This window comes from Amia ocellicauda, chromosome 21 (genome assembly GCF_036373705.1).
Source record: "Amia ocellicauda isolate fAmiCal2 chromosome 21, fAmiCal2.hap1, whole genome shotgun sequence".
Lineage (NCBI taxonomy): Eukaryota > Metazoa > Chordata > Actinopteri > Amiiformes > Amiidae > Amia > Amia ocellicauda.
In genome coordinates, this window is record NC_089870.1 from 7,285,070 (window position 1) to 7,308,190 (window position 23,121).

General features: G+C 38.3%; 1 protein-coding gene across 1 annotated transcript in view; it reads left to right on the plus strand.

Moving 5' to 3' along the window:
* rmdn3 (regulator of microtubule dynamics 3) overlaps nt 1-20,760 on the plus strand; it is a 45,366-nt gene extending 24,606 nt beyond the window's left edge. The window contains exons 7-12 of the mRNA XM_066694823.1: nt 3,111-3,186; nt 3,672-3,749; nt 9,468-9,566; nt 11,069-11,122; nt 16,266-16,346; nt 16,851-20,760. Of these exons, the coding sequence (XP_066550920.1) occupies nt 3,111-3,186; nt 3,672-3,749; nt 9,468-9,566; nt 11,069-11,122; nt 16,266-16,346; nt 16,851-16,901 (439 nt within the window). The 3' untranslated portion in view covers nt 16,902-20,760. The remainder of the gene's footprint in view (nt 1-3,110; nt 3,187-3,671; nt 3,750-9,467; nt 9,567-11,068; nt 11,123-16,265; nt 16,347-16,850) is intronic.
* Nucleotides 20,761-23,121: the final 2,361 nt, after the last annotated feature.

Genomic DNA, 23,121 nt, shown 5'->3' on the forward strand with positions numbered 1-23,121 from the left:
CATCAACATTTTAATATAAGGAGTTTATTGTTATAATTAAATCTATGTTCATTTAAGATGTACCATTTAAGAAACATCAGTAAATGATTTTGAAAGTATAATTGCAACAATTGACCTTCCTAGTTTTTAACAATATTGATATATACAGTGTCCCTTCAAAAACAATTTGTGAATATTCGGCGTTGATTATTTCATGTCTGTGTCTTGTTTTTGCACTCGGTAAAGAGAACTGTATTAGCAGGTCTAGAGATATTTTACGTGCAGAACAATAAACACGATAATAAATGTGTGCATTGTAATCCGTCCCAGTGTGTGCGCCTTCAGCCAAGCTCTGCTGTCAGCACGCTTTTCCACCTTCATGTATTTAAGTAAAGTCATCTTTAAACAGTGTAGTTGTTGGCACTCAACTCTGGCAGCTCTTTTGACTCCTGTGATGCACAACGGCTTTGGTCGGCAAAGAGAGAAAGGAGGCTGGATTTATTTTTATTGGCATTACGGAGAACCGCTACCTTGGAGGTGGTGTGCTGCCGAGGGTTATATATCTTACCTCTTGTCAACCTGGGGGGAGCGTGGGCTGTGGGGGGGGATCTAAAAGGGGAAAAGGGGCCTGTTCTAATGGGGAGTCAGCCAAAGTGCAGACCTCACTGTAATGGATTCTCTGCTGCTATGTAATCCCAGCGCTGAGAATTACAGCAGACTCACCGACTCCTGTCTACACTACACTCTTGTGCTGTGTGCTTTATCTTGGAGCGCACTTCAGGTCCTCATTCACCAACGTGTGGGGAAATTGTTGCTACCAAACTGCGGCCATCTGGAATCCTGTGGTTTGACCAGGTCCTACATTCCCTGGTTCCCACTGAGCGAGGAGTGGTCCTGGCAGTGGCGCGTTTCGCTGTCAATCCATGCATTCTGGGTTCTCTGGGTCTCGCTGGGTTTTTGAGCTGAGCTGCATTGAACTGGTTTACTCAACACAAACTTCCCCTCCAGCCCAGCAGTCAAATCTGTTTTACAATGTTACAGAAAGCGTTGGCCTGCGTCAGTGCAAACCATGTTCTTGATCTTTTCTAAACTTTCACCTGAGTGTGAAACTTGACCTTAGCTTTTGGATGACGTAAAAACTTAGACCTAGCACATCTGAAGAAGACCAAAATCCAGATGTTACCCTTGAGCGCCAAATCAAAACTCCCTTCCATCTCTGTGCTTATCAGCAGGAGTACATTTAAGTCATAACCCTTATATAATACTCTGTGTGTAGTAAATTGTAATGGTCTTTTACTCTTTGTTTCAACACGTCACTACGACTATACAGACCTAGTAGAAGAGGTGAAATACACACCTGTTTACTGTGATGTGTCCTGTCAGGCAGTGTTTTTTGTTGCTAACAATCAGAGAACGGACACAGTTTTCCAAGTTATGTCATACATGGTTTCTTTTGTTTTATATCAGGACTTTGTCAGCCATTTCTTCAGAGACACTAATAGGCCTCACTAATTGACAACTGTTCAATTTCAGAGGCTCAAATGCCACTATTTTAGTGGGTATATAATTATTAAAAACAGTTATCATGGTGGTGTCAGATTTATACATTTATTATTACATCAGGCATAGCTTAAGGTATTATACAGCATAAGCCTTTGGAAAGAGAACTCGTGACTCAGAAGGAAACTGTTCAATGTTTTTTGGAAATATTATAAAATAATTTTGTCATAAATTCCTTGTAAATGGTTTCCACACTTTCCCTTTGTGGTATTAAGGCTCTTTTCCACAGCTCGGGTTTCTTTCTGTGACTGGATTTGTTATTTTATTTTCCTATAATATCAGTTTCCTTTATTTTATATCAAACATCTATTAGACTAATGAAGGGAAAATAGTAATTAATTTGGTTTTTATTCTGGGGGCCCAGCTTCAGTCATTTGTCTTAATTAATCAGAAACTATGCCGATTCTGAAGTACAGTAGTGCGGCCTGAAACAAAAACTGGCATGATTTTAGTGGAGTTGAAAATCCTCCTCGAAGCACGGCACAGAAATCAGTTTTCTCGTGGAGGCTGAAGGGTAATTTCATGAAAGTAAAGTAGCAGTGCCTGTGTTTATTTTTTCTGGGATTGCTTTAAAGTGTGTTATCTTGTAAATAAGACCAAGACTGATTTGGTAACAGTCAGATTGTGTCTCAGATAATTAATGGTGTTGAAACCGACTATGCAAATATTGTGTCTCAAACATTTTATTTAAATTCCTTTCGTTGCATTCGAAGAGGATTAAAAACAGATGGCCAAGGAATTGTCATGATATTTGAAATCCATGCCAGGGATTCACATTATGCAAACAATTGTTTAATGTTTTGTATCAAAAGTATTTTTCTTACTGATCAAAATGCGTATGAGCATCACTTCCAACTAACTTGCCCAGATGTGGCTCATTGAAACAAGAAATCGAAAATCGTGTAAGAAACATTCAATTTTGCGCAAAAACAATCTCCCACACGTATGCATTAGTGACATTTTTGTAATGTATCTCAGGAAATAGTGTAAACACAGAAACTGAGCTAAAGGCTTAACAGAAATCTAACTGAATCCAGGATATTTTGATAGACCTTCAAAATATATAATTTACTCCCTCTAACATCACATCTATTTTATACTTCTGGTCATTCATTTGTCCTAAAACATAAATTATTGATGCAGATATTCTTTAACTTAGCACTGGCAATAGACAGCACAGACAAAAGCAGACAATCTTAAAGCTATTTGCTGGAATAGGGAGAACTTTGTTGTCGTTATGCTAACTTTTAGTTCTAGAGCCACTGAACATTTTAAATAAATAATTAAATGTGTATTTTTGAAATCAATGGATGATTTATCTATGTGTTTGCTGGGTTATGCAATTTTCAAACAGACATTTGCATTATAAACTTAAAAGGAACTTTACTGTCGCATAGAACAAGCATTGCACTAGCCAGCTGGCAGCCACACATAATGACAAACTTCATTTCTTGGGGAGAGCATTTACCCAGACCTTGTACCTTTTTGATCATGTTCTGAGGGGTGTCACCTAGTCTGTTGACACTTCAGGAGGTATCACATCTGTCACTAACCTTCAGTGTGTCCCACAGGTTGGCTGTCCTCATTGGCATCACATCTCGCTACGAAAGCATGCATGGACGTCTGAAGAGTGGAAGGATCTTTAAGGTAAATCCCAGCTGTCTAGTTGCTTTGTGATTTTGTGTTGTATTTGTTCTCTCCTAATGAGGTAATTATGCAAACATTTTCTTCTTTCTTAGGTTCTTGAAGGGCTTTTTAAAAATAATGATTTGTGTGGATATTTCACATTTTCTATTAAGAACTGGAAACCATGTCATGTGTTTTGCAATGTGTCATGCATTTTTTTACTTATTTTTTTTTATTTATAAAACGTATTTGTTGAATTTGAAGTCAACCCGTGTTGTACCTACGCAATGTCTGTAAACCACATGCTTCAAGAGTCGAATTCTTTGGATCTGGTTTTCAAAGCTGCCTGAATGTCAATGCCTCATCTCTTTCTTCTAGGCCAAGCGTTAAGTAATGGATCATCCAACTGATTCAGAAGAGATGTACATTGTGTCTTTTGAGCTGTGCACGTTTTATGTAAATGTAATCAAAGTAATTGTGCTTTTTTTATTTTCCCAATTTCACAGGAACATATTGATAAGGCTATTGCCCTGAAGTCTAATGATGCATTGTGCTACTATCTGCTTGGGAGATGGTGCTATGAGGTGAGCTTTCTGTGCTGTTTCTGCATGCTGTGGTGTGCAATACTGCAGGAAAAATATATAAAGAAAAACTTATGCCACTTCTTGGTAACTGTAGAGCTTCTTCCATCATCTTCTTCTACACCAAGTTGGACTTTCCTAGTAATCAATGTTGATTGGGTATTTAACAGATCTGTACAAGGCATTAGTTAACTTGTGTGCCATTTGAATTTCTTTGTTACTGGTATTGTATTCTGCATTACTATACATCCGTCTGATTGGCTGTGCAGGTTCTTTCGTGTTCCTATCATGCTTAATGTTACTGAAATCAGTCGATGTGCTTTAACTGTAAAGCACTTCTCATGGTTTGCATGTCAAGCCGTGCTTCATGAAGTGATTTGAAACAACCAAAGTAACCTAAAATCAACTATGAGAAAATTTTTCTTGTTTTGAGTCTTTTTAGATGCGAACATGGCACCATAAACCAAAGCAGAAATCTCTCGTCCTTGTAACTTGCTTGGGTCCTGGTGATAGCAAGCTTTGTTTCGTTTGGTATCAATCATGATTTTCCGATCTAGTGCTTGAATGTATGGACAACATTAATTAATTACAATCTAATGGGTAGTGTAGCACCACTACTTTAACTGTTTCCACTTGTTTGACTTGCCCAGAATATTTTTTGTTATTATTATTTCACAGTGTATAATTCAGTTTGTTCTTCCAAGTTCCACAGCAGAAAATCTCTCGCTGAGACGTTGTGTTTTAAGAACACAGCGACTGGCTTGACTCGGACTTGGACAGAACTGGGAGATTTTTCTGTGTAGTTCTCAAAGATTCCAAGACGTCTGCTTCTTCTCCTCTTTAAGTGGGGTCTGGTGAAGTTTCATCCATGAATTCAAACATTGAATAATTTACTTGGCAATACCGTTAAAAAATAAAGTACAAGTTAAAAAAAATGTAAGTAGTAAACCAAATAGAACAGGGTATGATTATGATGTATTCAAATATAATTTTACATTTATATATATATATGGAATCTGTATTGAGAGTCAGTGACCTGCAGTGAGTTTTGAGGTAGGCCTCTCTTGTTGTTTTAACATGGGAACAATTACGGGCTAGTAATTAACAGTAAATACAGGTCAACAAAGCTATCAAAGTACAGAATTCCTAATTCCTAACACACACACACACACACACACACTATAGTAAGTCTTTTTCAAGGCATTTACTAAGAAAGAAAAAAGCTACATTTATTTCAGTTTATTTAAATTTAAGCCATGAATGGATATTTAAATGACCAATTGACAAACCTGTTAATGCCTTTATGTTTCTTATGCATACTTATTATCTTAGTGTATGTTTATATCTGTGTTCTGTCCATGTCGTGGTGCATATAGATAGAACAGTTGACTTGTTCTAAGTAGTAAAAAATTCGAAGCATATTCCAAGGGATCTAAACAGAACACCTACTAAACCCTAGAAAAAGCAGTTATAGTAAACTGATGAAAATAGCAATGTCAAAAGTGTTCGTCCCCCCCTCTTTTAAAGAAGCACATAAAAAACTGAAAGGCTTCATGCACAGGTGGTTTGGTCCTGAGAAAAGAAAAAGGAAAAAGCCTTTAATGTAAAAGGGCTGTACAAACAGCAACTCTGGAGCTTGTTCTTAACTTGAACATTGTCCTAAGCGCTTCTCATCCCCTCCTGTTTGTCTTTGAAATCTGCTCCTCCGTTTCAGCTTATGCTGTCTTCCTGCTCTTCGGTGTGGAGGTGCAAGCCGGGATTGACACATGTTTTATGACATGAGCACCACATGAGGCCCAGCGGAAACAGGCTTAGATGAATACATTTTACAGGCTACTAATATACCAGTTGCCTGGAACGTGACTGAGCAGTTGTGTAACCAAGAAGACGATGTTAATCATAATTTAACGTCCCTTAATTGAAGGTCACAACCTTGGTATTCGGATAGTTTGTGTTCTTTCCGTATACTTCTGTTTTAAAAAGTTTTATTTGGAAAATAAAACAACTACAGCACAATGTAATGTTTTAAAAACTTGACATGATTAATCTATTTGCAGAGACGCAGGAGAATTACAGAGTGCTCTATATCAGTATTGTTTTGGTACTGGTTTGAATGTCTCTGGATGAGGGTTAAAGTAAATGGTGGTTAAAAATGATGTCATCAGTACGCAACTCTGAATCGGTACATCTGTGTTTCTTATTGGTAGAGGTTTTAAATGTGTTGTTTATCGATATATTTATAAGAAAAGTAATTAATTTGTTCAGTTTTATAAATCATTTTCATTCATATAAACATATAAGGACTTATAAATATTGGATTCAACAGCCACAATATATTGATACCTGATATTTTTGTTTATGAAGATAAGAGAAAGGTTAATTGTGACTACATATGGTTTCAAATATAAAAGAGTAAAATGTTCTTTGTAATGTTGGATATGATGATACATAAATATATTAGGATAAGTACAATATTTAGCATGTCCTGCATTTGCCCAAAGACTACCTGTGAGAATTAGTTATAGCTCAATCCAAGCGTAATAATAATTTTAACAATGAAATATTCAAGCTTTACACATTCCCCGACAAATAAATAAACTTGCTAAAATGTTTGTACTCTAGCTAGTCTATAATATATCAAAGTCAAGAATTAGAGATTCTGTGTACTTTTAGAAGGGGAAAAATACTGTTAAATGTGTTTTTTGGAAAGCCTGGAGGCGTGCAGTGTTTTCAAGGTATGACTGTCTATGCAAAGAAACAGACCTGTTAATACCTTAAATAGTTGGTAGTAGTAGCACTGGCCACTGAGTTGATTCACATGGCAATGAAGCGGAATAATGGCTCTTAAACACGGTGTTTTGAACCACAAAGTGGACTTAAATGGGACTGTTCTGCGCAGTTTTCATTCAGCATTGTGAAATCTGCTTACAAAACAGTTTAGAAAGGATAATAATGTTTTGGTATAATTTGGGGAAAACCATAACTGTTTATGCTGTGTTAATCAACAGCGTCTCAATTTTCCTTCAGTGTAACTTCAGAAGGGGGAAACCCATCTCAGCCTCTGGACAGGCCTGTTTTCGATGAGGGTGCGTACGTGCGTGCGTGTCTTGTGTGTGAGGTATTTGGGAAAAGAATAACAGTGGCAACGGCAATTGAGTCTCTCGTTTCTTGTGCTGGGTTGTATGTGCTTGAGGCAGCCAGCATGAACGTTGAATTTCATCAGTACGGGCTCTCATTTTGCTTGGCTTGTTTTGTGATTTTGCTGCTGCTTTTTTAATATGAATTATGTATAATTGTTTCTGGTCTAATTGATGTACTGGTAGCTAAGAAATAGGGTGATTGAATGTCGTTAGCCATTGTTTCATCCCTTTACTCGCATTCTTGAGTCCTGACCTGAACATTCTCCTTTACAATCCTCAGAGATCTTGGTAGCAATACCAAATGTGTTTTTATTTTTTATTTTTTTTTAAGATGACTTCCTAGAAATTGTATTGCATTTAATCTGGAAGTCTTTTTTTTTTTCCAGAACCACAGTGCAAGTTGCCAGGTTTTAGCAATCAGGGTTACGTTTAATGTAGTGTAGGGGGTGATTATTTTTAGCTGTGTTCCATCTACCGCTATACAAACCAGAAACTGAAGGGGGGGAAAAAAATGTTCGCTGTACTAAATTGAGCCCTGATACAGCTCATTGGAAGTTGCAAAGAAAGCAAAGTAAAATTGTCATGTTTTTTCTATGTTATGACTCTTGGATTCAAAGCAAGAGGAGATCATGCTTAATTTATTCTGAACTGGTAAATTTTTTACTCTTTTGTTTTTCTAATACGTTTTCTGAGCTTGCCTCCATCTCAAAATTGTCAAAAGTGATTAGTGATTTCAGAACGGTGTGGAAACTTTGTACTGGTACAACAACACACTTGAAGAATGCTGCTCTGTGTTGTAGTAGTCGGCTCTTCCATAAATGGTTTTGCTCATGTTAAAGCTATTATCAATCTACTGATTTTTTTATGTATTCAGAACGAGCTAATTTTTGCTTAAAAAAAAAAAAAGGATAGCAGGTTTCTCCGTTGCCCTCCTGGTAAATTAAATGCGATCTGGGTGTTTGACATGCTCCCTGATTATCTGCGTTCTAGACAACTTCTTACACATGTACATGACTGAGGAACAAAGCCTTCTGATTATCATTGGAGTCAATCTTGCCTCCACATACTGTTCAAATCTCTTTGGGAAGGAAAAGCCTAATGATGAGGTATTATCTTTCACAAAATTGCTGACTTTTTGCTTGTCAGGTAGAGCTGAATGTTTGTCTGACCACATTGGTGAGGGGGGCGGGAGGGACTACTGCTCACTTCTGAAGATAGCAATGGCCCCACACAATACTTGATCCCCCTACACCCCCACCCACTCACGACAGTTGGAATCAATTTCAGTGCAATTGGGCCATTAGCGGCCTTTCATTTCACACGCTATCCCTACCACAGTGCCTAGTACTCAGCGCTATTGAAAACACACTGAAATGCATCTCTGGAGAGGGTTGAGGCCCGACAGCTTTAGTCTGTTAAATACATCTTTATTTCACTCTTTTGGGGATTTTTTTAAAATTGTTTGATTGCTAACAAAGCAAATTTTACTTTGTTGACTTTATAAAATGGTCAACATTTGATATGTGACTTTTAAATATACACCATGTATACAATGACTCCAACAAGAATTAAGCAAATCCCTTTTGGAAACACCATCATGTAGTTTCAGCCCCCCCCCAACATAAAGGATCTTACTTAAATATAACAAACAGATGACTGTAGATAAGAAATGTCCAAGGTTTGACTGTTCTCATAATGCAGTAGCTGGGATCGCTCTCACATGGATTGTTTAAAGTTGCATATGGACTGATTATTATTAAAATATCAGACAACCGTTTAATTGGCCAACTAGACGAAGCAGCTTGTGCAGATCTCTGAATCTCCTCAGACCTGGGGTAACGCCAGTCGTAAATGGACTCGGTTATCCCATGTTTGTCAAGGTAATATAAATGGTCTCATCGGCAGGCCAGAAGTTTGAGAAAATGATCCAAATGCAGTCTTGAATTTTACCTCTCAGCCTACAGTAACTTAAATGAATGTTATTTTTCTGACTTAGTGTTTTGGCACTATATAATGCCAAACCATTACATTTTGCAATAAGCTCTTTGCACTTTGCTGACACTTTCTGTGTGTGTGTGGAGGGGGTGGGGGATTGATTGTTCCCGTTAGTATTTCCACTCTGTACACTGAGAAATCCTTTTTTTGACCTGGAACAGATCAGTTGGGTTAAAAATAGAACATGTGAGAAATGCTAGAATAATGGCTCTTTGTGAAAAACCATTTAATAGTTACACAATATCATGTCTCTTGTAGGGGACGCTAATTTCTCATTGGCTTTCTAATCCCTAGCATTTGAAAAGAAAGCCTTGTCTTGCCTACTGTGTGCCTTAAGCCAGGACAAATATGATGTCCGCTTGGGTTTTCTCAATTTCTTCAGTTGGAGTTGGAGAGTACGTACCTCCCTGCTTACATGTGGAAAATTCGTCAACGGATCACATTTGCGGTCATGTTCTCGTCACAAGGTTGCCAAAGTGCCTTGCCTAGAAAGGAAAGGGATTAAAATATTGAATTACAGTACCTGAAGAGCTCCGTGCATTCTGCCTGTGGTCCCATCCTCTTTGTTCTTCATTCCTTCCTGCAGGTGTCAAGTCTAGGGTGGCTGGAGAGAAAAGCCGCAGCTGCTTTGTATGAAGCCCCCCCCATGGCCACTGTGCACGAAGCCCTGGAGAACTTTCTCAAGGTATTATCTCACTCTGATGATGATTGTGTGCCTGTGCAGCACATCTTAAGTGTATAACTCATTATATAAAACGTGTTCTCAATCGATGGACTTATCACAGTCACCAAAAGCCTTTATATCCATTAGACGGAGGGTCATGGGTTCAATCCAGGTGAGGGACACTGCTGTTATACCCTTAAGAAGGTACTTCACCTAGTTTGCTCAGGTGTATAAATGGGTAATTGTCTGTAGAAATAATGTGATATATTGTAACCATTGTTACAAGTCGCCATCTGCTAAGAAATATAATAATCATAAAAAATAAAACTAGCTTTACGCTGGTCTTGGTTTCACAGTTGGATCAGAAAAGCCGCAATCAAGACTTCACAGCCTGTTGCTTTGTGGCTGCATGCTGTCTGATTCATTGTTTATTATTCCATTACCACCTAAAACCATTACGTACCCCCTGAGTATGTTTTTAATTTTTTTACGACTGTAAGTTTAATGCCAGAGACACTTCTGAGATTGGAGGGCTGAAGTTGGCGGGCTGAGATCTTGTATAATTTGACCTTTGAAGCCAGTTGGATTTTCCTCGGCTGGATTCTTGTACTGAGACATCAAAACATCAATATGGAGAATGAATCTGATTGGCTGGTACCACAACAACTGGTACCTGTGCTACAGAATTACCAATTGGTTCCAGATACAAATATTTAATTACTGGATGCCTCCTACTAACCCATGTTGACTTGTTTGACTGATTAGCATCTATATTCAAATGATTTATTGTGCTTTTGGTGATGTGCTAATTTTATTTTATTCCTATAAAGTCCAAGAACATTTGTTTGTTGCTGTTGCTTGTAATATTCTGATCGGGATACCCCTCAAAATCCACAATGGCCACAATGGTTCAAGACAAACATACTATTAAGGAAAGTTTTAGCCCACTAAACTAAGACAGGGACTTGGCCTGAGTCATACTCCGCTTCAGAGGGTTTCAGATGACTGAACATGGAGAATGGCTCCTTTAGACTCAAACTAGTATGATACTCCACAGCATTTGTATATACTTGAATGAAGCTGTGACTACAGTTAAGCAAATTATATTCACACTTCCTGCCTCAGCACGACTACATTTGTTTTTGTTGGGGTTATTTTGTCATACAGTCAAATATAGGCCCTAGTACTTCAGGACTGTACATAAATGTTAGCCCAGGCTGTGAGGCTACAGGGACACTATATACTGAGACGCACACACTACATACTGAGACACATACACTCTATACACTCAGTATGTTGTGTGTGTAACACAGGGTGAATTATGTCAGTGATGGTGCCTCATATCAGGCTATGTGACTATAGTCTTGACTTTTTTCTTTTACTTTCAATATTCATCACTACAAGCAGATAATACACAGACGAACATCCTTCTGCTTTTAACCATATCTACACATCAGTACTATGGCTTTATTTATGTATGTATGTATGTATATATATAATTTGATTTTGTTTTTTCCTTGTAGGCTGAAGAGCTGAGCCCAGGTTTATCCAAGACTTTGAGAGTTTACATTGCCAAGGTAACTGAATGTCTTTCGAAGCCAAGTAGCCTGCTGAGAGATTTATTTATTTATTTATTTATTTATTTATTTTACTTGTGAGAAATGTATAGTTTTCTCATACCAGTAGCTAACAGAATATGTTTCACTACTAGGTGGCTGTTGCTCAGTTTTGCTTTTCTATAAGATGAAGTTAATGAAGAGCACAACGGTTTATTTTCTGCATACTTCACCTTATTCTGTAGGCATACGTTTAGCTTACATGTTCAAACTAAATTCCTGTTTCACTCCTTTATGCTACTGTACAACCTATATCTGTTTGCTACTTGGTGGGTTATTTTTATTATAATTGTCCATATATTTGCCTGGAGCCCTTTCTGACATTCTTACTTAATTCATTATTATTCATTATTCCCTCTCCACGGGTATTTCTGTATAGACTTAAACACTGGACTGTCAGATCTTAATCTCTTGAAGCAATAAAACCTATACAAATGAGAGACAGACCCGGGACCCATTTTGCAACATTAAAACTACACTTCCCCAGCAGCCACACTGAACGACAGGTGCTGTAATTGCCATATGTCCTTCCAAACCCCATTCAGTGGCTTCACTGGCTTAATCTGACCCAATTTCACTAGTAGTAATTAATGTGCAGTCACAATATAGACTAACAGATTTAATAGGAGTGAAGACCATAAACAACAGGAAATTGTTGATGATGTCCTTCATTCCTTTTAAAGATCGGCTGCCGATACAGATATCTTGTGTTATAGAATGAAATGGAATACGCAAGTTGTTTTTGTTATATTTGAAAGTGCAATTCTTTGTAATGTAGGTCACTTTTGTGTTGTTTATCTGTGCTTACCCGCTTTCTAGGAGAATTCTAGCTACATCAATCGGTACCATTCATGCCCAGCTCCTCCATGATAGCTTGCCATATTTGGCCTCAATGTCCTTGTAGTCTTTAATTGCTTTGTTGTATACTTCTTTGTGGTTAGACATGCAAATAATAAGCTTTTCCATCAATGCACGTCTTCCTGTAGATTTTCATTGGTCATTTTTAACGTATGAAAAAATCGGATCAAATCAACTCCTGTAGCACAGTGAGTCCATTCTGCCTGTCCAGCCCAATTGAACTTCCCTGCAAAACACTGCCCAATACCTCAAGCAGATCTCACTTTGTTACCCTCACTCGTGGGCCAACTAGCCACATGAAGATAAAGTAACAATTGTCAATGGAAGAGAGATATACGGTCTGTGTAGACGTGCTCGGTATTGGAGCAGTTCCATCCTGAGCAATGAAGACCGACAACAAGGGAAGTACATCTGCAATAGCACGGAAAATACATCAGGGCGCGCCTTGCATTCTCATGATCTCATCGTTATGATCTAAGTTAGGAGAGCCTCTTTCACCAGAGTGGTAAACAATACCAGTCTGCAAACAATCTGCGTACAAGGCGAGCGTGGTTGTAATATGCAGATGGCCTTGAGAGTAAGGTGGGTCGAAACTTAAGATGCCGTTATTTTGATCCTACAGTTCAACCATCATAAAACAAATGTTTGTATAGTCTTGTGCATCAAAGCTCTTATTGTGCGATTGTTTTTTCTTTTTCTCAGTGGTGAATTGATTTCAGAGTTGTTTTTTTGTAACTTTTTTTTTTTTACTCAATAGCAATCTGTATCTCATTTCAATTCTAAGTGCTGGGTATTGGAAAGCCATCATTCCTGATTTCCCCCATTCCCTTTTCTCCTGTGGGAATCCTGGCCTTTGTTTCCCTCTTGTTGTTTCAAAAAAAATAATAAACAGAGGAAGAAAGAAATCGGTTCTGTTTGTTTTCAAAGAAATAGGGGGGAAAAAAGAAAAGGAATTCATTTGTTGTATTTTTCAGAGGCATTTCCATATGGGCTGCCGAAGGTCTGTGCCAGTTGTGTAGTTTGGTTTGCATAGTTTGTCTTCAGTGGGAGTCTCATGCTGTTGTCATTTCGGAGACGATAAAAATGAAATGTCTGTGATGGAACTGCTTCAGAATAGTTGTCCAATATTCTGTGTGTTGCATAAGAAAGCATTTTTCAGACAAGGGAACAATAGTTTGGCCACTTCTTATGAATCAATTTATTTTTAAGCCAAGAGTGCCAGTTCATAAGCATCCTAGTATTACAGTCAAGCTTTTGCAAATCTGTTTCTTGTATGTGAGGAACCTTTTTTTTGTAATAACCTGAATGTTTAGATGAAAATCGAAAGAATATTGAGTTGGACTTCTGGTTTCACCCATACATTCTCTTCACTTCCTCAGAGATTGAAGGCAGATGACTGCTCATTATCTCACCACCTCTGGAGATCCTATTTTCATCAGTCACACAGCACCTAATCAGCATGGGTTCCTGGGGTTCGCAAGCCCCAGAGGACCAAGCTGAACATGTATGATATCCACCTCACCTCCCCAGGGGCCTACAAACCCTGTATTGGCTTGACGTGATCAAATCCGACTGATTTTTCCTCCCTTTACCGCCCAGGAGAGCAAGGCTGTCGGCTGTGGACTCCCGGTGGGTTCCCAGCCAAGATCCCCATGTAGCTGCGGTCACAATTTGATCTTCTCATGTCTCAGACACACGAGAAGACAGATATGTTATACGCTGGCTGCTCCGCTGTGGTGCACCTCACTGGGACCCCCAGTTTGGAGTTAAATAGCTTTCTCGCTGTGGTCCTTGGTTTAAAATACCTACTTTTGATCCCAATGTAAACTACATAGAATTGTATAATAAACATTCATAATCTGGAAAGTGCCTGCTCTCACATTAGCCTGGCCAAGATCGAGGTCTTGGAAACCATTTAAGTGCGACTTTTTAGTCCTATAAAAAAGATTCGGGATAAGTACAGTGAGGGGAAAAAAGTATTTGATCCCCTGCTGATTTTGTACATTTGCCCATTGACAAAGAAATGATCAGTCTATCTTTTTAATGGTAGGTGTATTTTAACAGTGAGAGACAGAATAACAACAAAAAAATCCAGAAAAACGCATTTCAAAAAAGTTATAAATTGATTTGCATGTTAATGAGGGAAATAAGTATTTGACCCCTTTGACTTAGTACTTGGTGGCAAAACCCTTGTTGGCAATCACAGAGGTCAGACGTTTCTTGTAGTTGGCCACCAGGTTTGCACACATCTCAGGAGGGATTTTGTCCCACTCCTCTCTGCAGATCCTCTCCAAGTCATTAAGGTTTCGAGGCTGACGTTTGGCAACTCGAACCTTCAGCTCCCTCCACAGATTTTCTATGGGATTAAGGTCTGGAGACTGGCTAGGCCACTCCAGGACATAATGTGCTTCTTCTTGAGCCACTCCTTTGTTGCCTTGGCTGTGTGTTTTGGGTCATTGTCATGCTGGAATACCCATCCACGACCCATTTTCAATGCCCTGGCTGAGGGAAGGAGGTTCTCACCCAAGATTTGACGGTACATGGCCCCATCCATCATCCCTTTGATGCGGTGCAGTTGTCCTGTCCCCTTAGCAGAAAAACACCCCCAAAGCATAATGTTTCCACCTCCATGTTTGACGGTGGGGATGGTGTTCTTGGGGTCATTCCTCCTCCTCCAAACACGGCGAGTTGAGTTGATGCCAAAGAGCTCGATTTTGGTCTCATCTGACCACAACACTTTCACCCAGTTCTCCTCTGAATCATTCAGATGTTCATTGGCAAACCTCAGACGGGCCTGTACATGTGCTTTCGTGAGCAGGGGGACCTTGCGGGCGCTGCAGGATTTCAGTCCTTCACGGCGTAGTGTGTTACCAATTGTTTTCTTGGTGACTATGGTCCCAGCTGCCTTGAGATCATTAACAAGATCCTCCCGTATAGTTCTGGGCCGATTCCTCACCATTCTCATGATCATTGAAACTCCACGAGGTGAGATCTTGCATGGAGCCCCAGACCGAGGGAGACTGACAGTTATTTTGTGTTTCTTCCATTTGCGAATAATCGCACCAACTGTTGTCACCTTCTCACCAAGCTGCTTGGCGATGGTCTTGTAGCCCATTCCAGCCTTGTGTAGGTCTACAATCTTGTCCCTGACATCCTTGGACAGCTCTTTGGTCTTGGCCATGGTGGAGAGTTTGGAATCTGATTGATTGATTGCTTCTGTGGACAGTTGTCTTTTATACAGGTAACGAGCTGAGATTAGGAGCACACCCTTTAAGAGAGTGCTCCTAATCTCAGCTCGTTACCTGTATAAAAGACACCTGGGAGCCAGAAATCTTGCTGATTGATAGGGGATCAAATACTTATTTCCCTCATTAACATGCAAGTCAATTTATAACTTTTTTGAAATGCGTTTTTCTGGATTTTTTTGTTGTTATTCTCTCACTGTTAAAATACACCTACCATTAAAATTATAGACTGATCATGTCTTTGTCAGTGGGCAAACGTACAAAATCAGCAGGGGATCAAATACTTTTTTCCCTCACTGTACGAGTTTAGAGATATTTCTGTACATTTGTTTTCTTATTATTTCATCCAAAAGCGCTATTGTTGAAATATAGCAGAGATTTGGGTAAATTAATAACACCCTCTTTTATTAATAAAGGTATTTGGTTTAGCATAGAGGTTCTTAAAGGGAATTAGTAAAACTAATTATCTTTGCTCTGATGAAGGGTTCTGTTTGAGGGCTATAGTGAACCTCAAACTCAGTTCATTGGATCGGCGTGTTATCTTTACCCTTTCTTACACGGTATTGCTGTGCTCTCCTTGGTCAATGCTCTCCACAGGGGTATTGGACTGGGAAAACAGTTAACAAAAATACATTTTGTCTTTGACAGAAACTTGTGACACAGAGGTAAAAGGTCTTCAGTCCCATGGCTGGTTCAATAAGTCCATCTCCATTGAAACAGCTGCTTTCAGTTGCTTCACTTCAAAGCTCTCCGTGATGTTGTCTTGGTGGGCTGTTTTGTCAGCTGCCGGAAGCTATAATGGCCAGTCGATTGGAAGGAAATTAATATTAGAAGAGAGTCCATGGCTCTCTCTGACAGGGAAACCGATAAATTGTCCACTCTTACATTGAAAACAAATTGGGATTTATATTTCCGTTAATTTCTAAAATAAAATAATAATGTGTATATTTTACCGAAGCGATTAAATTAAATTTTTAAATTAACAAAATGTTTGCCTCCAGTGCTACAAGGATCTGGGTAAGAATGCCGAAGTGAAGACGTGGGTGGAGCTGGCATCAGAGATCCCTCGTGTCTCACATGAGGTAAGCACACCCTCTGTCTGTCTCTGAAGATGATTATGAGTGAAAAATTGGTGCTTTTGCCAGTTTACCAATGGTAGCTGGTTTGAGCTTTTGATTTATGTGTGATGTATGTGCGTTCTTATAGAATTAGTCTTCATGATGTGATTGCTATGTGTTTTGAGGTAATTGCTTTACAATTGCGTTGCAGAATGCCTTAAACTCTTAGACTTTAACAGTTTTTTCTTTTCTTTTCCCTGAATACTCTCTTTAAACTAAAGGGCCACAGAGTTACATTTTTCAGTTATGTAGCACCTTAAATATGATATCTCCCTAAAAGCAGTGTCTGATGTCCTACAAAAGGATATGTATAGCAACTGACATAAATTTCTGATTAAAACGAGGTAAAACTATGACCTCCCGCAGCACCGAGGTAGCAGCTTGAGATTTGAGTAAGCAGGAAAAATGTCAAAGGGTAATGTCATAAATCCCCGAACTAACTTTGTCTCCGTCTGTCTGTCTCACCAGGACATAAACAATGTTAGCCTGGAGGAAACGTTAGAGGCCCTGAGGGAATAAGAACTGTGTGATCCGTGCAGTCCTGCTCCATATTTAAGGTGTAGAACATCGGAGGCACGCACAGGTGGGACCGGGGAGTCAGGATGTCTGGAAAACCTCAATGTGGACGTCAGATTTTCATCCTTTCCTTAGCAGACAGTGGCAGTGTCCACCATTCTTACCCACAATGCTTCTGAACTACAAGTGGAACAAATTACTTGGGACGTCAAATGTAAACGAATCCTATCTTTTATATATAAGTTTGATTTTATACTTCTTGTTGTGTGTTTTGTACTGATCAAAGCCTGCATTCTACTGGGCATTGAACCAGTTCTTTCCCTCCAAAATGTCTTGGATACAGATTCAATAGGTGCAAAAGTGTAATTTGGTTTTGTCCCTGTACATAATAATATGTGCATCACATTTGCTGGTAGATGGAACGAGCGAAACAGTTTTACTTAAAGGTGCTTATTATTATCAAAAAATGAACATGATTTGATGTTCTTATGGTGATATGTCACCTTGAGCCTTAAGTCTGCTTTTTCAGAGTTTGTGCTAATTAATTAAATAACTCTGAAGTAATTCCAAACTAATTCTAATACATTAATTACTTTAAAAAGTGAATGCACACACAGATGTGCATTGTATTCTAAGATCCTGGCACAAACTCAATGGGTCTGACATAGTTTGAATGGGTTTGAACAAGGAAGCGGTGGATAAAGTTTATTCAAGGCAAACTGTGACAAAGTCTTTTTCTGTGCATTGGGCATTGAAAATATGTCTCACTAGAGTCTGCAAGAGGGTACATTATTTTAGTACTGAATGATATGTGGAAAAAAAATGCATATTCCTCAATTGACATGACTGCACTGACATTTTTCCTTTTCTTTCCAGAAATTACAGCCAGTAGAATGCAGGCAAGGAATATTTTCAGTGGATTTATTTATGTTAACACCTATTCAAATACAATCTTTATTCCTAGTTGTGGTCCAATATATATATATATATAGATATAGATACAATTATTGTTTGTTTTTTAAATACTGATTTATTTTATTCCAAAAAATAGTTTGCTTTAAATAAAATGCCTATGTTATATGTTGCGTTATATATTTTTAAATATTTTTGGTAACTATTGTTAAAATATTTTCCATACCTTCATCTAATTCTGTTAATCAGCATTTCATTTCTTCAGTATAACGGACTTAACATAAATTTGTTAAAAGGTGACCGTGAAGTGGAGGTGGTATAATATCTTGTCATTCCTCACTTGTAACAAATTACACAATGTTTAGAAGAACACAATTACCTATTTAATCTTGATATACAAGTTAAACATCTGAAATTAGGGGTCAAGTCTAGACTCGGAAGGGAAGTCTTGAACATGCATGCTTTTAGTTGGTCATATATTCAGCTATTTCTATATTTTGAAGCACTGGAAATGAAATTACTTTCTCTATGTGTTGATCTTGGAACATTACTCACTTATGTACTGAGATTGTTAATAATAATAATAATAATACATGAAGTAATGTGTGCACTGAACCTTAATATATTTTTTGACAATTTGTCTTTATTTTATTTTCTTCATGGGAGGGAAAAATTTGTGACTTTTCAAGTTGCTTCTCATTGAATAATGTCCTGAAATAGTTGGCTTATTGGGGAGGGGATATACACTTTGATGTTTAAGTAACGTCAGAATAGTAATATACACGTTAATTTCCACTTCAACGGCAGTAGTTTGAAAGGTTTTGAATCAGGAGAGACTGATGCCTCAGATTTGTTTAGTTAAGGCCAGTTTTCCATTTTCCAACAGCTCCACTGAAATGAAGCAATAATCACACCTAGGAGGACTGTTTTCTGGTTAGATATTCCAGCCCAGCTTCCACACTCCATGCATACTGACTTGGAAAACCTATATCTGTAATAAAACAAAATAGTGGGAAAAAGCATGTTGAGAGCTGGATATAGCCGTTTATTTTCTTAAACTTTTGGTAATCGTCTGGCAGTTGACTAGAGCTACAAGACTCTGTCATATTATCCTGTTATGAATTTTAATACACACAGCAGGCGTGCTTCTGACCAGATGTGTAGCACATAGCAGAGAACTCCACATGCTGAGAACGCACCGTATGTTGTTCAATTAGGGAACAGCTGACGTAATAAAGGGTGAATGCAAATGAACCAGGCATCAATTAACTTTGTTTCTTTGTCTCTGCCTCACGATGAAACAATGTCTTGTCCTCTGTAGTCCCTTCTTTTAATTTACAAAGTGAGTGACGCACGGAGTTTCGGTACTTTAGTCCTTGATGTTAAGTGTGGTTTCTGTGGGACTCTGTGCCTTGTGGATCTCGGCAACAGATATGTTGTCTGGCTGCAGGACAGGAAGTCGCATAAAACCCAATCTGGTTGCCCTGAATCTGTGGATAGGTCCTCAATTAGGACTTGGAGGGAAAGTGGTTGAGGCGCATTGTATTTTTGGAAGGCCAATTAAGTCCGATTTTCATGTCTGATCATTTATGGTCCGGGCGTGGTCCATAAACACTACTCTATTTCCGAAATAACAAGTAGAATACCAGGAATCGAACTTAAAATATGGTTATTAGAAAACATACAAAGATACTTAAGACAGAGTGCCGACAGAATTAAGATATAAAAATCTGCGAGAGGAAGAGATCAGAATGCTTATACAAATCAAAAATCATTTCCAGGCTTCATTGTTTGCCTGTTTTTAATATGGTTGGACAAATTCTATAGACTATAATTCTGCCAGAAGTCCTTGATTAAATTATCCGGTATGATTAGTGCTTAATTAAACTGGATCAAGTGTCTATTTAACCAGTAAAGGGGATTAAAAGGGACAGTAGTATAATCTCAGTAATTATGTTGTTTTTCATATGCAAAAGCTAGGTTTTATGACTCAGTGTAAATTGGTTCCACAAGTTCCATCTACAAAGGTTTGATTATACACTCTTCTGAGGTGCGTGTGTACATAATAATTGTCACGTAACAAAAAAAATATGCAAAATGTATAAATCAAACCATATGAAACACTTTATAGATTAAGCACATGCACAACTTGGGAAAGTACACCTGTATGTTAAACTATGCTGCTCCCTCTTAATAACAGTAGTTATGCACTGAACATTCTCCTCTTTTGAAACGTTTTGTTTGAAAATGACTCCAGATGCTGCTTTTCAATGCAAGAAGTTAATTTTGCCTCGAGGTTGCAATGTATTTTTATTATATTGTTCAATATTTGTTTTAGAATGCCTCATTGACATTTTGACCATGTTATTTTATTTGTATAATAGTGGAAATGACACATTTTAACTCTCTTTACACAGAGCTGCTGAAATGTCTCTTTATTTATTTACCCAGATTTACCAAATGCAAATGCCTGCCATTATCTCAGGAATATCTGCCCTAATCTTTCCTGTCCCATATTGAAATCTCCTTTCACATATTCAGTTAAAAAGAGAAGGTGATTTTTGACAATTGGGTGTTACTCAGACTTTCAGAATGTAAAACTGAATCCAAACAAGAAACCTCAAAGCTTCAAAACAGCATAGGGAAGAATAGAGGAATCATTGGTACAGTTGTGGGCACATTACCTCAAATATAAGGGATCATCAGTACAGAATTTTATCATCTCTGGATTTAGTTTTGCAGACTTCTACATTTCACATCTGCTGCACTGAATTTGCAGATTATTGTTTTCCTTTTTATTTGCACTTATCTGCATAAATGAATACATTCTTGTCCCATATGTGGGGTGTTATCTTTGAGCACATGTGGCTTTTGATGTGTAGTGTGTGGTTTTCGATGGGAATTAAAAGTGGTGTAGACAATAAAATGGAAAAACGCCTTCAAATGAAAACGTGTCTCTCTTGTTTGATTTTCTGTTGGTGTTGTGGAACAAGTGTATCTGGAGTGTCACATTGTGAGTTAAATGCTGTTTCTACTTCCGTTCACTTGCTGATTTGACCACAGAAAATCAAAGCATTGAACTTCTTTTGAAACACCACAACCCAAAGGCCATCAAAACTCATTGATTGCTCCATGCTGTGGTGTCCTGCAGTGCCCATGAGAGGCTTGTGGGTTTAGTTTCCTCATTTGTATTAGTTTTGTCTCCCTGCAAAAACCTATTAAAAACAAACACTTCAACAAACAGTAAAGGTACATTGCACCTGCACACTTCTCTCTTCAACTATTATGACCTCCAAAGTCACACAACATGCTTGGTCCTGTCACTTTGACTTGAGAAAAAATGACCTGAGAATTTTAGAATGCCGGTCCAGGCAAATGTAGCTACTGCAGCGTGGTTTATCCATTTAGGATCAAACACTCATCACCAGAAATGTTGAATTTGCGTTCTCTTTTTGGATTTTTGCTGTTGCTTGTATACTGTACTGCCTTGCTGACACATGAGCTTTCCTTGGGTCTGCTTGAACTGTGAGCAGAATGCACTTTTATTTCATGTTTAGAAGAAGTAGCAATAGTTTGTCCAAAAAACATTTGTTTCTAGCATCATAAATACGGTCCCTGCCATCTAAAACTCCTTTGTATGTATAATTGTCTTTGTCTTTGTGATCTGTCCCTCCCACTAGGTGGTCTGATTGCATCCTTCCCAATATCCTATGCTCCGTTTAATCATGAAGTATTTTGATCTAACCTGATTTTTTTCTGGTATGAACTTAGTTGAAACAGAAAAGGCTACTCAGTATGTTGCTCACTGTATTATTTTTTGTTTATTTATGTGGGTATGTATTTATTTATTTATTTAGCAATGAATTGAATATGAATATGGAGGACACATTTAGCTGTCTTATCTCTCTGAACATCAACATGGCCTGCGTTTCACTTGAGAAATATGATTTACATGACCTAAAAGAATGGCTTGTGTTACTGTCATTGATATATAAAACAAAAAACAGATCCAGTAACTGTACTTTAATTTCTTGAAACTTCCAAACAGAAGTGATTACTGAAGGAATGAATGTCTCATTAAACAGATTCTTTGGAAGGGCATTCATCCCAATATTTTCTTTCTGCAACATTGCTTATCCCAAAGCTAACCCCCATGAGAGATAAGGACTGGTAGGGTTTCCGTGGGTTTTGGACTTGTTAAATAGCTGTGATAAGTAAATGATTGCTTAAGCACTGTACAAGCCAGTAATAGCCACGAGATACTTGAAGTTGGGCTAATCACCTTAACATCTGTTGTAAGAGTCTTTATCATACAATAAACCAAAATGCAAGGGGCTGTGCGGGTGTTTCTTATAAATGTGGTTTTGCCAGAACGATGACTGTGGAGATGAATGCTGTTCTTTCAGGAAGTTGTCTAATAACTCCAATGGTGGTTCAACGTGTCCTGCTTGTTCTGGGAAAATCTTAGGCGGAGGGTTGTGTGTTTTGAGGTAAATCAATGTGGGTTCCTGGCACTGTTCTGATGTACATTTCCTCTTTCAAACAATGTACAAGATTTTAATGATCAGACTTTTGCATTTAGGGTGTTTGGGAAGGACATTTCCTCTACGTTGTGTCCCAAAAAGTATATTCCTGCCAAAAATCTTCTTCCATAATTGTAATACTTTAAACTGCACTGTATATACCAGGCAATTACTTTTGACAGTTTAATATAGAAAAACAATATTCCCGTGTTAGAATGCAATAGTAAGATTTGTCCACTTTTCATCACAGAGAGACAGACTAATTATTAAAAGCTTTTACTTTACATGCAAGAGGCGAGTTTTGTCTATTCAGAGAAAACAAACAGTCCTGTGCTGTTGTCCTGACTTGATTGAACAAACACACAGCTTAGCCCCTAATTATATAGCTTTCTCAAAAAAGGAGCTACCTTCATAATCATGAGAACATGTCTACAGTTTCTTTTGTGTAATTGTAAAGAGAAGGCCTCACAAATTTCAGGGATGCCTAGAGATAAACATGAGCCAGGCGTTGGAATGCCAAACGAGCACCATCACCTGACCAGCCAGTTCTTGCATCTAAGCTTTCGGATAGGACAAAACAAAAATTAGTTCTCCGGTTTGTTTTTCCTGTTGAAGGTTTGTGTATGTTTGAGCCTCATCCAGAATATACCAACTAACCTATAAGAGGTTCTTTCAGGTTCTCTGCGCCCCTGGTGTGCACTGATCAGTTGTTTGGCTCAACTGAAGGCAAAGACTGTAGCTAGTCGCCTGTTTACTGACTGGTTCCTCCCCCCCCCGTTCTTGTGCAA